At 36.8% G+C, this 18,382-nt stretch overlaps 1 protein-coding gene across 7 annotated transcripts in view; it reads left to right on the top strand.

Annotated features, from left to right (window-relative positions):
• Nucleotides 1–18,382, top strand: part of LOC149180873 (protein MALE DISCOVERER 1-like) — a 333,331-nt gene that overhangs the window by 184,881 nt on the left and 130,068 nt on the right. For all 7 annotated transcript variants that reach the window (XM_089416349.1, XM_089416350.1, XM_089416351.1 and 4 more), the window contains one exon: nt 15,409–15,632. In XM_089416349.1, the coding sequence (XP_089272475.1) occupies nt 15,409–15,632 (224 nt within the window). The remainder of the gene's footprint in view (nt 1–15,408; nt 15,633–18,382) is intronic.

The following is an 18,382-nucleotide window of genomic DNA, read 5'->3' as shown; positions in this document are numbered from 1 at the left end:
AAAATCGAATCCCCAGAAGAATTGCACAGTCCAGCCTAGGAGGGCAAAATTCTCATGAGAAAATCTCTCTTTGAGAGAGTCGACAGAGAGGAAGATTTTCAAATTGAAGTTTGCTAGCGACACAGGTAGCAACATAGAAACTTCAGTGCAGAGCAGTCTGTAGGCGACGACGCAGTTTTTCCTGCAGCGGTCGGTGGGGCAGGATAACGTCAGAGATCGTTAGAAAAATAACACAAAGATGGAAACTCAAGATGTCTCCCAATTATCTTCGAAATTAGAAGAAGAATTCACATGCTTAGCAAGTTCAGCATCAATAGATGTTTGGTACATTGATAGCGGGGCTTCAGCCCATATGACTGAAGTACGAGAATATTTCTTGACCTATCAAGAAAAACAAATGGACTTTCAGATTACTATGGGAAACAGAACGAAGTGTACTCCTATAAGGAGAGACACCATAGCATTTCAGACAGAAGTAGGAACCAACATTCGAGCCACCAATGTTATGCATGTGCCCGGGTTAGGAATGAATATGAAGTAGGAACCAACATTCGAGCCACCAATGTTATGCATGTGCCCTGGTTAGGAATGAATATGATTTCAGTGTCTCAATTACAGGATAAGGGATACAATGTATATTTCATTGGAAAGAAAGTATATGTCAAACATCCAAGCTGGAAGAAGAAGAGACAAATTGGAGCTCGAAGCAACAGACTATATAGGTTGCAGCTCAAGTCTCTAATGGCATTGATAGGCAACAATCATAATGGTGAAAAGGAACTAAATGAATTATGGCACAGGCGAATGGGACACTTACACCATGGAGCACTAAGGATGCTCAGAGAGACTGTTACAGGAGTTCCAGTCCTTAGTACTGAGCATGATGATTTATGTAGAGGATGCGTACTAGGGAAGTACGCTAAAGCAACTTTTTCCAGAAGCAACAATAGAGTAGAATGTGTATTGGGATTGATACACTCATATATTTGTGGTCCAATGTCCACAAGAGCTCTTAGTGGTGGCGAGTACTTTGTCACCTTTATTGATGATCACTCTAGAAAAACCTAGATCTATTTCTTAAAGACCAAGGATGAGGTCTTTGATCGATTCAGAGAGTTTAAGGCTCTCGTTGAAAACATGACAGGGAAAAAGATAAAGGTATTGCGTTTAGATAATGGTGGAGAATATACAGACAAAGACTTCACAGATTTTTGCGCAAAGGAGGGCATCAAAAGAGAATGGATAACTCCATATAATCCAGAGCAGAATGGAGTAGCAGAGCGTAAACAGTGTGATAGATACCAGGCCTTGGTAGCACAAGTTGAAGAACCCTCTAGCTTTCAGGAAGTCGTTCAACACCATGTTTGGGTGGATGCCATGGTAGAAGAGTATAGTTCTATCATGACGAATGATGTCTGGGAAGTATTACCTAGACCAGAGGATAGATCAGTTGTAGGATCAAGGTGGATCTACATGATCAAGTATGCTGCAAATGGAAGTATAGAGAAGTACAAGGCTAGGTTCGTTGCAAAGGGGTATGCACAGAAAGAAGGAATAGACTAGACCTTCGCCCCAGTAGCCCGATATACATCTATCAGATTTGTTATATCCCTAGCAGCTCAAATGGGATGGGAGATTCACCAGATGGATGTCAAGACAACATTCTTGAACAACGTGATAGAAGAAGTGGTATATATAGAACAACCTGAAGGCTTCGAAACTCATGAAAAGAGAACTCATGTGTGTAGATTAAAGAAAGCCCTGTATGGGCTCAAGCAGGCACCCAAAGCATGGTATTGGCGGATTGATAGTTACTTGCAGCAGTTGGGATTCGTCAAGAGTGATGCTGATCCCAATCTCTACTATTTAATGGTAGAGAATGAGCCACTTATTCTTGTATTATATGTGGATGACTTGTTTTTAATAGGGTCATCTAGGCTCATATAGGACTGGAAGAAGAATATTGAAGGAGAATTCGACATGAAGGATATGGGGTTGATGCATTATTTTCTAGGGTTGGAAGTTTGGTAGAAGAATGGGGAGATCTTCCTTGGGCAAGGAAGATATGCTACAGAAATTATGAAGAGATTCAAAATGCAGGATTGTCGACCCATGGCTACTCCCATGATCACCAATTGGAAGAAAATAGATGCATCAGGAGACAAGGAGGTGGACCCCACCATGTACAGACATCTCATTAGGTTGCTCATGTATATGCTCAACACTAGGCTAGACATTTGCTTCGCTATCAACACCCTTAGTTCATTCGTGGTGGAACTGAAAAGGGTGCATTGGGCCGCTGCTAGGCACATTCTTAGGTATGTGCGTGGAACAGTCGGATATGGGTTGAAATACTCCCGAGGGGAGTGGATTCACAAATGCAGATTGGGCAAGTAGTTCAGTAGATTGGAAAAGTACCTTTGGATACTGCTTCAGTGTTGGATCAGAATGATCTCTTGGTGCAGCAGGAAGCCAAAGTCGGTAGCTCTGAGCTCAATAGAAGTTGAATGTATGACATGCATCACAAATACTTCCAAAGCTATATGGCTTAGAAAACTGCTTGTGAGTTTGTTCAGAAAAAGGACGGAAGCGACTAGGGTTTACTGCGATAATCAGAGCTGTATCAAACTCTTCGAGAATCCAGTATTTCATGATCAGACGAAACACATTGATATCAGATGTCACTTTATCAGAGACTATGTTCAGCGTGGGGCAATGCAATTGCAGTATGTCCCCACATGAGATCAGGTAGTAGACGTACTCACAGAGGCTCTAGGAAGAGTTAAGTTCATTCAGTTCAGAGAGCAGATGGGTATGGTAGAGAATCCGTTTCAGTAGCAGGAACATGTAATTTCTCAGTTACAATGGCAGGGAATGAGAGGGAGTTGCAGTACAGATGCAATGTTGCCAGTGGTAGGGTCAACAACAGTACAGATGCAACATTTGTGTAGTAGTTGGTGCGCAGGGATGTCAGACATTAGCATCGCAGAGAGAGATGTTACAGAACAGGGTGATGCTTTGGTAGGTCGCATTGCTAGAGCACATTCCTCACTAAGAGGGGAGGTTGATTTTTGGTAGCATCGGATGTGCTCTAATTGTCAAATTTTGTAGGGAGGCTTAGACATATGTATTCTACAATACCCAAAAATCTTTTTGGGAAATTCCATCCGGAGACAGTTTAATTAAAATAATTAATTATTTTTAGTGGGTCCCTAAGTCTAAACTTAGGAAATTAAAATAATTAATGGGTATTAATCTAAACTGTGGGTGTAACTTCTAGAAGAAGACGAAGATAGAGTCCAAATGATCTGAGCCATTGATTAGAATCTAATCTGGGCCATTGGTTCTCAACTGGAAGATTATAAGGACATCGAGGGGCATTTGGAAAATACACCAAAGGCAGATACTTAGTTACCCGAGTAAGATCGATTTTCTCATTGGTCAAAGTTCGGCAAGAGAAAATCGAATTAGAGGGAGAGTTGCAGGTGAGAAGGAGAGAGAGGGTATCAGCATCAGTCGAGAGGTCAGGAGTAGAAGATGCAGAGCAGAGGGAGGACAACACAGAGGTTGTGACGCAGAGGAGGGACAACGCAGAGGCAGTGTGACATTGGGAATGCACAGTTCTCACGCAGGGGCTGACACAGTGAGACCTAGAGTGGCAATAGGTCCTCTCCTGGATTAGAAACTCGTGGAGTAGTGTTTGTAAAATTTCTCACAGAGAATCCTCTTCCATTCTGCTGGTTGTATCTTGTACATGAGATTTTTGCTGAAGAATAATAAAGAAACCCTCATCTGTTGCACTAGTTTTTTGACATTGGGTTTTTCTGGGGAAAATTGTCCAAAAATAACTGTCATCGTGGTTATACTCGTGCTAGTATTTTTCTTTGCATTCACTTCTCGCATTATATTAATTGCGAATGCTGCAGTAGAATTTATTTTGATATTTGTTGTAGAAACACTGTGAATAACTTATTTCTGAGTTAATAAGTAGAAAAAATAATATTAATCACTACAGTTGGATTTCTATTTAGAAAATTTCATACAGACCTACTATGGAGTTTGCCAGGTTCAAACCTATGTTTAGTGGAAGAAAAGAGGCCAAGATATTAGCCTAGCCTGAGCCGCTCTCACAACAAGGAAGAACGAATTGTTTTGAGGTTAAACACATAAGTTTGATGCTGTAGGTCAGGGCTGATGTATGCCCTAGCCAGATCTGTTATCAACCCAAAATCAAACTGCTTTGGGTTCCTCATCTTCAGTAAAGAAGGCCGCATATATAGATCTAGGATCGAGCTGCTTTTGAAGTCAGTTTTGTCTCTGTTTTAACTATTGTTGACCACTGGTTAGGTCAAAAGACAGAAATGCAAATTTGACTGGGTTATTTCCTTGACATCTGGACAGAGGTATTGATCATCATATTGGCAAGTCAATTTTGACTTTGAGTGTACTCTCTTTCTTTCTCTGTTGAACATTTGATACTGATAATAATGAAGATTGATCAAGGGTTTTCCCCATCTTGGGGTTTTCCTTGGCTTGTGCCAATTTTCTGTTCTGTTCTCTTGGCTTGTCATTTGCGTATATGGTTTCTGTTATTTTGTCAGTTACTGCCAATATAATAATGGTTTATGTGATTGCAATGAAAATGTAAATTGGGCTAATGTGGATCATTGAAGTAATTGACCTAGCAAAGAACATGTTAACCTAAAATTAACATCTCTCAAAGGGAGCGAAGTACCTTTAGAAGTGTCATATTATCACATAGAGCTTCCCTTGAGAGGTCCTACCTCATCACCGAGTACCATAAACTTTAGAATATCTATCAAAAGGTGATTATCATCCTATCAAGACTCCTCCCATCGATGAAAGTCCATAAGGAGCAAAGGGCATTCGCTGAGGTGATAGTAGGCCGTTGTCCCATTATTATCACCTAGTCTTACTCTTTGTCCTATATGCTTTCCCTCTTTAGGGCCTGCTAGATTTTGTGCTAAGAAGCCTTTTTCTCCCTTTTTAGCTTTATTATGATAGGAGAACCCTAACCCTTTTGATCAAGGGTCGAGATTAGATCTCAACCCTCTAGATCAATGGTGGAGATCATGCTAGAAAATCGAAAAAGGAAGAAAGATTTTCTTATATTGATAATTACTTGTGATATTCTTATGTTCTTATTAATTTCTTTATGGTATTCTTTTATCTTCTTCTCATCAATAAATCATCAAAGTAAAAATGTGAAGATCAAGGACACCAGATGTAGGCACTCAGCCAGGGCTAAAGCCCCTTTATAGGGGAAAACCTAGTCATAACTCTTCCTTCAGTAGATTCAAATTGAGATAAACCAAGACCCTAGACCAAAAGAACTTCCTCCTCCACCAAGTCAATTCTTCCTTCTGATAGATGATCTCTTCCAAAGTTACCAAGTGCCAACTTATCAAACGCAACTTCAACCCAAAATTTCGACCTCCAACTTCAGAACTTTGACCAACTTTAGGACAACAGTTTCTATCTAGCAACTTCAGTAGCTTCAGCCTAACAACTTCACAACTTCGACCTTGATGCAACTTCACAGCTTCGACCTTGATGTAGCTTAACAACTTCGACCTTGATGCAGCTTCACAACTTCGATGCAGCTTAATAGCTTTGATGCAGTTTCACAACTTTGATGCAGCTTCAGAATTTCGTTGCACATGAGAGAGAGAGACCCAAAAACTTCGATTCCAATTTCCTTTTTGAATTTCGCACTTTTTTTGTTTTCGACTACTGTAATTTGAACTTGTGAGGGATGTGCTTCCAAATGAGTCGAGTTGCTCCAATATATAGTGAGGTTGTGAGGTTGAATTCCCTTGTTGAGGCTGACTTCGTGGAGGCTTAATTGACCTATTTTACAATAAAATAAATTTCTTTCTTGACAAATAAAGCCCAAGAAGGGTCTTTTACATTATGACATAGACAAGGGCACTTGACATAAACCCTAGAAGTCTTCAATGGAGACTTTGACCTAAAAACAATTGACCCAAACATAAAATCCATGCTTTAATAAGTCAATTTTTTTAATAATAAAATTTCTTTTTCTTTCTTTTGACAAATACATTACATCATGACTCAAATACAATTATGAAGACTGACACTAGTTACATTCTTCAACACTCCCTCTTAACTAGGGAGGTATTCATAATTACATATATATATAGAGGTACATGGAAGATCTCAAAAATGAACTACAAAGAGTTCTAACACACTTAGTGCTGCGGACTAGATACTTGACCAGGGTAATCTATCCGGGTGGGACTAAGATGGCCTCAAGATTTCAGCCACTCTAAGTACCATCAGGCTTACTTGCTAACCATCAACCCAGGGATCTAGGTGCATATCCAAGGTTGGAGTTCCATGACCAATGCCACCCTCCCTCTTCGGGATCTAGACATCAACATACAGTAGAATTGAAGCTTCTGTGATCCATAATATTTGATAGAATAACTTGTCCTGACGATGAACCACACTAGTTGGTTCGAAACGCATCAACATACATGTCGACCAAATGTCCTCCCAAGCATCTTGCCATTAAATGCTTCACCTCTCCTTATAAACTAAACTAGATATATCCATTTGTCCAAGCATGCTTCCAAAGTGTTCATTCTTCTTATGGAGAGATCTACCTGTACAAACCAAACCCCAGTCAATAATAAACTTTCAAATATATATACAAGTAAAGACAAACCTTCAGGGTCCTCAATCATTCAGATGCTACTAATATCGTCATTAAGTTATCCAAATACATCTTGTCAGAAGCTTTCTTCTTTCACCTCTTCAACAACACCAAATACAACCCCAATACTTCTCAATTCTTCATGAATCACACACCTTTATCTGTAATACCTTCATTCATTTGGTTCCATTCTTACTTCATGGTACTCACTATCATAATATGCCTTCCCTCTCAACTGGGGAGTGTTAAAAAATGTAACTAGGTTCGGTCTTCATAAATGTATTTGAGTCATTATGTAATGTACTTGTCAAAAGAATGAAAAATAATTTTATTATTATTATTACAATGACTTATTAAAGCATGGGTTTCATGCTTGGGTCATCTTTTATTAGTTAAAGTCTGCATTGTGGACACCTAGTATTTATATTGAGTCATTAGAGTCATTGTACATTTTATGAGACCCTTCTTTGGCTTTTGAATCATGTAAAAAGATTTATTATTGAGTCAAATTAGGTATTTGACACCTCCACACCAAGTTGGCCTCAAGGAGATCAAGTTGGCCTCAAATAGGGCAATTCGACCTCACCTCAAGCCTATATATACAAGGAGATCGAATTCATCTGAAGTACACTCTCACTCACTCATAAGTTTGATATCTAGAAGAAAGAGATGGAAAAGTGCAAAGAAGGAAAGGAGGCTAAAAGAAGTGCGAAGTTGGAGAAAGAGGAAGGAAAAGAGAAAATTGAAGTTTTTGGATCTCTCTCTCTCTCTCTTGTTTGGATTCCTCTGGGAGATCGGCATTTTCCTTGTCTAGTCGAAGCTGTTGCTACTGCCATTTGTTGGGTTGAAGTGTTGCTGCTTCAAGGTCAAAATTCTGGGTCAAAGTTGCTGGAAGAGGAGGCTGACTTGGTGGTTGGAGGAGGTCTGTGTCTAGGTTGAAGAGTCTCAAGAAAACTATTGAAGGAAGAGATTTTGACTGGGTTTTCCCCTAGATAGGGGTTTTTCCTTGGCAGAGTGCCTACATCTTGTGTCTTGTGTTTTTGTGATCTTCATACACACATAATTTGGTAATTGCTTGATGAAAGATAATATAACAAATAAGTAAAAGAAGCCAACATAATTCACAAGTAATTATCAAGAAATAGAAATATAACCCTAATTCTACTAGCATTGATTCTTGACATGGTATCAGAGCTAAGGTCAAGGAATATTGAATATCACTCTATTGGCTTGAAGGAAATGGGTACTCACTCTATGATAAGTTATATGAAAATGGGATTCAATATTGCAGGAAGCTAGATCAAGAAGATCTTCTACTAATTCAACAAGGTCAAAAGTCAAGGGTTCTTGGCTGCACTTACAGATGATAATGCATGGATTATTGACAATAGAACATCAAGGCATATGACAGGGAAGAGTAAACAACTTCACCATCTTTCATGCAGTAGAATTGGGAGACAATAAAAGCTATGCGATTAAGAGGCCTGGGATCAACATCATTGAAGCTGGAGAATGGAGCTAAGGTGAAGGAGGAGGAAAAAGGCAGTTTAAGGATCTATTGAAAGGAATCTAAGGAACCTCAAGAAGTTGATCAAAGGATCATATAAGGAGACCTTATAAGGAAAGAAGCTTACTATCTTCAAGGACAATGTCTAACACAATAAAGGGAGAGAACAAATTAGAAGGAGCATCCAATTACAATGCTTGGAAGAAGAGGATAGATCTCATCCTCGAAAAGAATAAAGTCTTGGATCTAGTAAAAGGAAAAGTGAAGAAATCTATAGAGAAATCAAGAAGTCTAAAGGGCCAAGAAGGAAGATAGACCTATTCAAGATAGAATGCTACAATTATCACAAGATGGGTCACTATAGAAGTGATTGTCCTGATAATCCTAGGAATAAAAGAGGGACAGGGATCAAGCAAACTTTGCCAAAGAAGTTTCACCAAAGAAGAACAAGATGGAAGGATCCGAAGTCAAAGACCTATTTGCTAGGAACTCTTAGGGACTCTATCCCTTGCATATCCTTCTACTCTAAGTTTTGAATTGCTTTCCTTTATGTTTTGATTTGTAGGTTTAACATATTTTGGAAAAACATTTTTGAATTGTTTTTATAAGGTTATAGGTATCCCTCGAGTTTGGAGGGAGCCCTCACCAACTTCCAAAGATAAGTATCTTACTCCTTGTATTACCTTTTCATTTTTGGTTTCCTTTACTTATCTAAGTTTGTTTGTATTAAATACTAATCACATTTCTATTCATATTTTCCTTGTTTAGGAAAAGCTTGCTGAATACTCAAGGATTATGGAAGAAGGCCTCTCAAGACAAAGCATTGGAATTACAAGGTTTGTTAAGAAACAAAAGGTATGTCTTAAACTATAAGTGTTGTTTCTCTTCATGATAAAGGTATATTCATTCTTGATAAACTATTCTACATTACTAACATTATTGTGTCTAACTCTCTTGAATCATAAAGATTCTTGATTGGGTGATTCATCATTAGATAAATCTACCATGCTCGTATCTTCGATTATTTTTGTGGAACCCTAAAAAGGTTGTGTGTAAAAACCCTAACTTAAGGGTATGTCGATGATAATGTATGAAACCCTAGCCTACTTAGGGTTGTTGATGAAGTCTAAGAAAATGCTATTCTTGATGTTTGAAGTTTTTGATGATGTCATGTTTGGGTTTTGGTATGGTTATGAGAACCCTAACTTGTTAGGGTTGAATGGTGATGTTTGAAATCCAAAACCTTTGAAGTATTGATAAATTAGGGTTTGCTGTGTTATGTATTGAAACCTTAGATCATTAGGGTTTGTTAGGGTGTATAAGCAAAACCCTTATAATGTCCTTGAAATGAAATCCTAGGTATATGTGTGTTTTTCTGATCAAAACCCTAGTATGATCAAGTTTGTTATATGTCTAACTTTAACATATTGATACTTGTGTCATTGGGTTTGACTAACACATGTTGTGATATGCTTGTGCATGATGATGGAATCCTAGATATATGTGTTGACCTAATTGTTGATGGTCATGAGTCCTAAGGTTTGGATCTAAGCCTTAGTCAAAGTATTCTCTAGGATGATAGTGTTTGTGAATTCTAGGGTTTTGTAACTAAACCTTAGTAGAAGTTCAATTCTCTAATATATGATGTCAATGAAAGATTGTTGAAATCTGAAATTGAGCTATGATTAATGTTTGATTGTTGAAGCTTAATGGCTCATGTATGAAATCTAGGATCTTGCACTAAATTGTAGTGGAAGTCTTAACATATGAGTTCTAAAGTTGTTAGATGCATTGTAGAACTATATATGGCTGAATTGCTTCTAGGGTTTGCAATATTTTGTAGTAGGGTATGTCATACCTCTGGAAGAAATATTGAAGCCTTAGATATAATGAAGGTTGTTATCTTTATTAAGGTACTCGAAGTCTTGATGATGAAATCTAGGGTTTATGACAAAACCCTAGCATGTAGTTGAAGTATAAAAGTATGTGTTTCTTGTTGTTTTTGAACCTAACTAAGTTTAGGTATTTGATGTCTAATGTCGAATGCTTCCATTATTATATGATTATGATATGGTTAACTTCATGCTTCTATAGATTTGGTTGTACTTGCTATCTAAGTTGTGTAGGTACATAATCTTCAAGATGGTGAAGATGTTCATAAATAAAGTTGATATGATAAGCATGATGAAGAAAGTTATATGAATGATGATGGTCATGATAACTCTGATAAGAAGGATGGAAGCCATGAAAGATTCTCCAATGTTATAAGAAGTTGATCTTCCTAAGTTAAGAGGGAGCCTGGATAGATGAAATCTCCTCGAGATGAGAAGAAGGGCATACTATAGTCATATGGATATCTTGAATAAGAAATTGGAGAATGCATTTTTAGGGGCTGTTGAAATAAGGAAAACATGATCTGTTTGTAGAATTTGTTGCTACATGTGAAGTAGGAAAGGAAGATGTATGATTGAGGAATCTTTCGTCAAGATTGATAATTTGAGAAGCAACATCAAGTTATCTGAAAGACCCCAGACGTTTGTGTTTACTTATGTACATTTGAAAGTTTATTATTGATTAAGGTTGTGTTTGTACAGGTAAATCTCTTAGAGGTTTGATAAGCATGCTGGTTACACGAGAGAGATTTGTTACCAATCTGTTTGATTAGGGAGGATTTGCTACCGATTGGAATAATCGGGAGTGTTGAGGCTTTGTGTGTGAGACACATTGCTTGGGAGGACATCCGGTCAACACTATGTGTTGATGTCTAGATCCTGAAATAGGGAGGGTGGCGTTGGTCATAGAGCTTTGACCTTGGATACACACCTGGATCCCTAGGTTGACGGTCAGCTAGTAATCCTGATGGTACCTAGACTAGCTGAAAGCTTTAGTCCATCTTAGTCCCACCTAGATAGATTTCGTTGGTCAGGAATCTAGTCCATGGCATCGTGAGTGCCTAAACTGTTGGAGGACCTTGGATAGATTTCCCTAGTCAAGAATCTAGTCCATGACATTGTGCTGCGTAAACTCTTCATAGTTCATATGTTTTGAGATCTTCCTTGTACTGTATATGAATACCTCCCTAGTTAAGAGGGAGTGTTGAAAAATGTAACTAGGTTTGGGCTTCATAAATGTATTTGAGTCATTATGTAATGTACTTGTCAAAAGAATGAAAAGTAATTTTTTTATTATTATTACAATGACTTGTTAAAGTTTGGGTTTCATGCTTGGGTCCTCTTTTATTAGTTAAAATCCCCATTGCTGACTCCTAGGATTTATATTGATTCATTAGAGTCATTGTTCATTTTATGAGACCCTTCTTAGGCTTTTGAATCATGTAAAAAGATTTCTGATTAAGTCAAATTAGTTATTTGACACCTCCTCACCAAGTTGGCCTCAAGGAGATCAAGTCGGCCTCAAACAGGGCAATTCGACCTCACCTCAAGCCTATACATACAAGGAGATCGAATTCATTTGAAGTGCACTCTCACTCACTCATAAGTTCTATATCCATAAGAAAGAGCTGGAAAAGTGCGAAGAAGGAAAGGAGGCTAAAAGAAGTGTGAAGTTGCAGAAAGAGAAAGGAAAAGAGAAAATCGAAGTTTTGGGCTATATCTCTCTCTCTCGTTTGGATTCCTCAAGGAGATCGAGGTTTTCCTTGTTTAGTCAAAGCTACTGCTACTAGTTGCTAGGTAGAAGTGCTACTGCTTCAAGGTCAAAATTTTGGGTCAAAGTTGTTGGAAGAGGAGGTTGACTTGGTTATTGGAGGAGGTCTGTGTCTAGGTTGAAGAGTCTCAAGAAAACTATTGAAGGAAGAGATTTTGACTGGGTTTTCCCCTAGATAGGGGTTTTTCCTTGGCACAGTGCTACATCTTGTGTCTTGTGTTTTTGTGATCTTCATACACATAATTTGGTAATTTCTTGATGAAAGATAATATAACAAATAATTAAAAGAAGCCAACATAATTCATAAGTAATTATCAAGAAAGAGAAATCTAACCCTAATTCTACTAGCATTGATTTCTCAATAGGGAGATATACCCTTTCTTCTATCCAAACTCCCTTTTAATTTAGGGAAATCAATAGTTTCATGATATCGCAGAAATTTCATCCTTTCAAGGATTTATTTCTTTCTTATGGCATCAAGGTCATCTTGATCATCATCATATTCTTATGGCTTCCTTTATCTTCCTAATTTGAACATCACCATTATCTTGAAGATTATGTACCTGCATAAACTTAATAGCAAGTACAATCAAAATACATATACAGAAGCATGAAGTTAACTATATCAAAATTATGTCAATATAATGGAGGCATCAAAACAATCAAATATTAGATAACTAAACCTAGTTAGGTTCATAATCAACAAGAGACACATACTAGACTTCAACCTTTTGCTAGGGTTTTGTCACAAACCCTTAGACACAAAGCTTTAGATATCAACAATTCAATCAAATAACGATCCTACTATACATCCAAGGCTTCTACAATTTTAGACTCTACTAGGGTTTGTTGCAAACCCTAGATTTTATCATCAAAACTAAATCATATCGGAAAACAATATCATTATATCCTAGAATATCAATCTCTACTAGGGCTTTACAAACCCTAGAATTCATAAAATATCAACAATTAGGTTAGCATACTAGCATATACATATCTAGGATTTTATGTACCAACATCCCATGTCAACATTCATACCTACTAGGTAAATCCAAGACACAAACACCAATACATCAAAGTTAAACAAGCAATACTTTTTCTCTAGGCTAGGGTTTCGATCAAACAAATATACACCTAGGGTTTCATTCCTAGGATCTTACTATAGATACTGCAAGGGTTTTGCTCATACACCCTAATTCATCAAACCCTAAAGATCTAGGGTTTCAATACATAATTTAGACATTAACAATAAACCCTAAAGAACTAGGGTTTCTATAATACCAAAATCTAAACATAAAAAGAAATAACAACCCTAAGTAGATTGGGGTTTCATAATCAATATTGACATACCCTTAGCAACAAGAGGCTAGGGTTTTATAGTGAACCCTAAAGGTTAGGGTTATACAATGATTAAATAATATCATGAGGGTAGATTCAATCTAATGATTAATCACCCTAACAAGAATCTTTGTGATTCAAAACGCTAGACATAATAGTGTCAGTAATGTAAAACAAATTTCAAAAGAAGAATGATCTTACCTTTTACATGAAGAGAACTTTATAACAAAGCTTGTATTCTAAGACACACCTTTGAGTTATTCCTTAACAAACCTTCTTGGGCTTCCTTTGCAATAGAACTTCTACCGTGCTTCAAGTCTATCCATTTGAAGTCTCCTCCATAACCCTAGAGCATTCAACAAGATTTCCTAACCAAGGAAAATATATAGAGAAAGGTTATTAGTATACAATATAAACAAGTCTTGATGTGAGGAGGAAACCAAACATGAAAAGATGATACAAAGAAAAAAATACTTATCTTTTGTAAAATGGTGAAGGCTCCCTCTTAACCCAATCCTTTTGAGGGATACCTACAACTTATCAAAATAATTCAAAAATGTTCTAATGAGACATGTTAGACCTACAAACTCTAGAAATCAAAATATAAAGGAAAACAATACAAGACTAAGAAGGATATGTAGGAGAGGACTTAGTAGTATAAGTCCTTGACTTCCGATTCCTCAGTTTTGTTCTTCTTCGGTGGAGCTTCATCGACAATATTTGCTTGATCTCTTTCTCTTTTCTTATTCCTTGGATTCTCAGGGCATTGACTTTTATAATGACCCATCTTATGACAATTGTAACATTCAATTTTGGATAGGTCAATTTTCTTCTTTGGTTCTTTGAACTTCTTGAAGGTTCCCTTCTTCTTGTGATGAGCAGAATAAGCATTCGAGGTGTTTTCTTCTTCATCCACCTTCTTGTTGTTTACTAATGATATTCAGGGTTCTTCTTGACTGCATGCAGTCCACATTTGTTCAAATCTTGGAGTATTCTTCCAACTATTAATTCTTGATGCAAAAGCGCTCCAAGATTTTGGTAGTCTTAGAAGAGCAGTAATTACGAGCTCTTTTTCTGGTATGATTTCATCTATTGCTTGAAGTTCATCAAACACTAATGTGACAAAATCTCCTCCATATTAAAGTGTAGAGTGTCTATAAGCCTAATTACTTCATATCAACCCTTCATTGTATCATTCACATTCATTATTATTTCTATCATTGTATAATATAAACTTGTCCATTTTCTTATGAATGACCATGACATCACATCACAACTGCACTGGAGCCTACAAGCAGATCTAAGTTTGTGTCATGCATTAACATTTTTTCAAAGGTTTCTGTTTTTGAAGTTTGAACACAATTTTTTTTTTTGATGTTGCAGTCCTGTAAAAAATGTATTCCTCTCTACCTTTGCATGTCATATAAAATATGTGAATCACTTATTATATGTAGTACCAGATATAATCACTAGGTATTCTTAACAAGCTTAATTTTCTGGCTTGGACTTAATAGAGTACCCTTCACCTGGTTCTAAGCCTTAAGGTATGAAAATGAAACCCTTCCAAACCTGTTCGAAAAGGAAATACTTGTTATTTGGTTTTATTTCTATTAAATGTTCTGTAATGGTTAGTTCTAAATAATTTAGTACTAGTCTAATTCTCTTTACATCGTTTCCATCTTGTAAATCGACAACTGATGTACATCATATAAAAATATATGTTTTAGTACTAATTTAAATCATTGTAAATTGCAAGCACTGTAACTTTAAGAGGAAAAAGGTTGGATTAGTGTAGTTTTCTCTAATAGGCCTTTGCTGTAATTCCTTGACATTCATTCTTTCAGGGGCTGACCATGTTTTAATGGGTTGCCAAACAAAATTCAGACAAGACTCTCATGTTTTGGATTCCATGGGGAAGAGTAAAGTCTATGCTAATTTGTAAAATGTTGTTGAGCTGTGATCCACATATCATCCTTTTATCCTTGTTATATTGTAGTTGAGAGAGGAATTTTATAAGCGCTATTGTTCTAAGGAGGACTCTAAATAGGTAGCAATCTTTTAAGTAACAAAAATTATCACGAAATTTATCTCTAATGTGTTAAAAACGGCTTATAAATTTATGCCTTGCAGCGAGCACCATCGTTCTTATAAATGTTTTGGTTGACATTTGATTCTGGGATTTGTGGGGTTGTTCTTACAGGTCGTGTCCATTTGTTCACCTATAAGGAAATAGAAGATTTTTGTGAAGGATTCAGTAATCTTGTAGGGAGAGGCTCAAATAGTTATGTTTACAAAGGTATCTTATCAGATGGCACAGAGGTTGCAGTCAAAAGATTCAAAGACATGGTTGGGAATGAGTCCAGCGTAGAAAAAAGATTTCGATCTGGGAGTGAGTCGAGCATAGAAAAAGGATTTCGATCTAAGGTATTATCTGTTTTCTTTTCTAATAAGATGTATAGAAGATTGATCGAAATTTTCATTATCGATAAACATAATATTTCAGTGCTTAATAAGGATATGAAATGAAAGGATCACATGGTAAAAGCAAATATAGAGCAAGAATTCGAATTTTGGCCTGTATATTTCAATGTTGATGAGGTTGTTACACCTGTAAATTCTGTAAGACAAATTAACCATTTCTGGATTTTGGTGCTAAGTTCACCCATACAACTGAGAGAACACCCATAAATGATAAGTCAAAGCTGCTATGTCTCGTGTGTTTTTATAAATTACTATGAAATACCATCAGGTGGAGAGGATAGAGTAAAATGTTTTTGCTGCTGTCCGTGGAACCATACCTTTTCCCATTGAACCATATGAATGATACTTACAGGTCTATCAACTTAGCAGGATGGTTTGTTACTATATATTACTAAAAATATGCATAGATTCTTCAGAAAAATCAAGAGTAGGAAAAGCAATATACCAGATATTTCTGGTTTATTTTCTGGTTCCTAAATGAAGACTTTGGAATATATTATATAACTAGAAGAAATTACTAAATCATTTGAGAAGTCTCAGGCTTCTACAGGGCTGGAAAGTATAAATTGGTATTGTTTGCAAGTTTAGTCCTGTATTCCTGCCTCTTGTGTTTGTTAATGATTCAATGACGCTTCGTATATGCTTCACTTTCCTGATATTCTTAGTTTCAAATTCAAAGCACTAATCGATGCTTTATGCTTCTTATGGAGAGAGACTGATGGAAAATATATAAAATTGAATTGTTCTTCTTAGGGCAATGGCATAAATGGGACAAGAGTACATCTTAAATATGGATTGTAGTCTTCTTGAGAAGTCCTCAAAGTTCACGGTCTTCCTCATATATTAAAAAATTGAAGTAGGTGAAATGAAAGTTGGAGTACAACAGAGCTGCATTTCTTTTTATTCTAGCATGCCAAAGAAATGCGTGTATGTATATATGTCACTTGGAACAAGGAAATGGGACTGGGCTTTTGAAATGGTGTAAGTCTTTTTGTATCCTTGTGGACCAACCTTCCTTTTAGAAATAATGCATCGAGGCACATGTGGAGGAAAACTCCCACTCATGACATGAACGTAAAAACTTCCAACCTTGTTTACCAGAGAAAATAAATCCCTAAGATCCACCAAGTCATGGTCATATCAGATATTTGTTTTAAGTTCAATGTTTCAAGAAGATTAATCAATTAAGCTGAAGAAACAAAAAAATATATACTAACAGTTTATTTGAGATTATCAATGACTTTGAAAACCCTAAATATAAGCATGCAATTTGCATTTGATTTAGGTCACTGCTACCCTTCCATATACATGGGTAACTGTAGGAGAAAATCTTTCTCATGTGGTGCAGATTTCCAGACAGCAACTACACATATTCTTCATTTATCGACAACAGGGATCATTGTAGAGATCACTGTTACCAGACTCGGAATTGGAAATAAATTGGCGAGGCAAAAGGGCGAAGAGTTTTAATCGGATTGGGAAAAATTCTGTGAATTCAATAAATAAAAATATAAACATATATTGAATTAAAAAAAAACATTTTTCATTGATATTCAGTAAAGCCATGTCCAAACAATGCATAATACCAATAGTTGTCCAAAATATCATGAATGAATAGGTATCTCATATATGTTATGAGTCCAAACATGATCCAAAGACCGAGTCCTGACTCTAACTAGTGACTATGTAGAACCAGAAGCATCTGCTTCTAAAAATTTACAAAAAACTGCATACGAATCAGAAAAAAATCAGTAACTAAGAGTCTAAGACTCTTAAGAGTGAGAACTAGAAGCGATTCCTCTGACTGCTTTGCTTCCCTGAGTCCCAAAGTTCTCCAAGTCATGTAGGCTTAAAAGTGAGCCCCCTCTAATTGGACCCAATCTGCTGCATTTGTAGTTTGCAGATCTATCTCTTCAAGGTTGATTGGTGAATGATCCAAACCTGTCATTATCATGAGACATTGAAATGTGAATTAAATTTTGACTTTAAACTTTAAAGTTTAAACTTTAAAGTGCAAATCAGATTATGAAACCTTCAAATTCAAGCTCTCACCTAGTATTTGCTTGTTGCGAAGTCATAGATTGTAATGGACAAATACAAGGTCATTTAAGCGCTTTTGTGTCAATCGGCTGCACTTCTTAGAATGTATTTTCTCAAACATGCTCCAGTTGCACTCACAACCTGAAGCACTGCATGCTTGGTTTAAGATTCGAATGGCAAATCTCTTCAAGTCTGGTGTATGACTACCAAAGCTTTTCCACCAAAGACCTAGCAAGTGGCAAGGGTTCGTGAGTAGATGTACTAAATACTTGTAATGTCCCAAATGAAGAAAATTTGGAACAAGCACTTCACATAAAAATTTTCATTCACAAACAGAAGATTGCCATGTAAAAATAAACAAATAGAGCACTGCAATCTCACAACACAATGAATAAGAAAACTCTCAGCTTTATTATATTAGATAACTGGGGTTTTACATGCACATACAACCCATACAACTGAGATAATCTGGCCTCAAACAGATCTACAACAATGCCGCAAATCGACCTCCAAAACAAACTGAAAAACAATACACTGCAACTTGTGAACCCTAAATGGATTCACCAAGGGAAGAGATGGGTGCTCGCCCACTCTCACTGAATCACCCAAGGGTTTTCGTCCTGGGGCTACTGCTGGAGTAGAGAACCAAGTTC

Source organism: Pinus tabuliformis, chromosome 3_2 (assembly GCF_031772625.1).
Source record: "Pinus tabuliformis cultivar Carrire ecotype Pingquan chromosome 3_2, CPIR1, whole genome shotgun sequence".
Taxonomy (NCBI): Eukaryota; Viridiplantae; Streptophyta; class Pinopsida; order Pinales; family Pinaceae; genus Pinus; species Pinus tabuliformis.
This window is presented reverse-complemented; position numbering and strand designations above follow the sequence as displayed.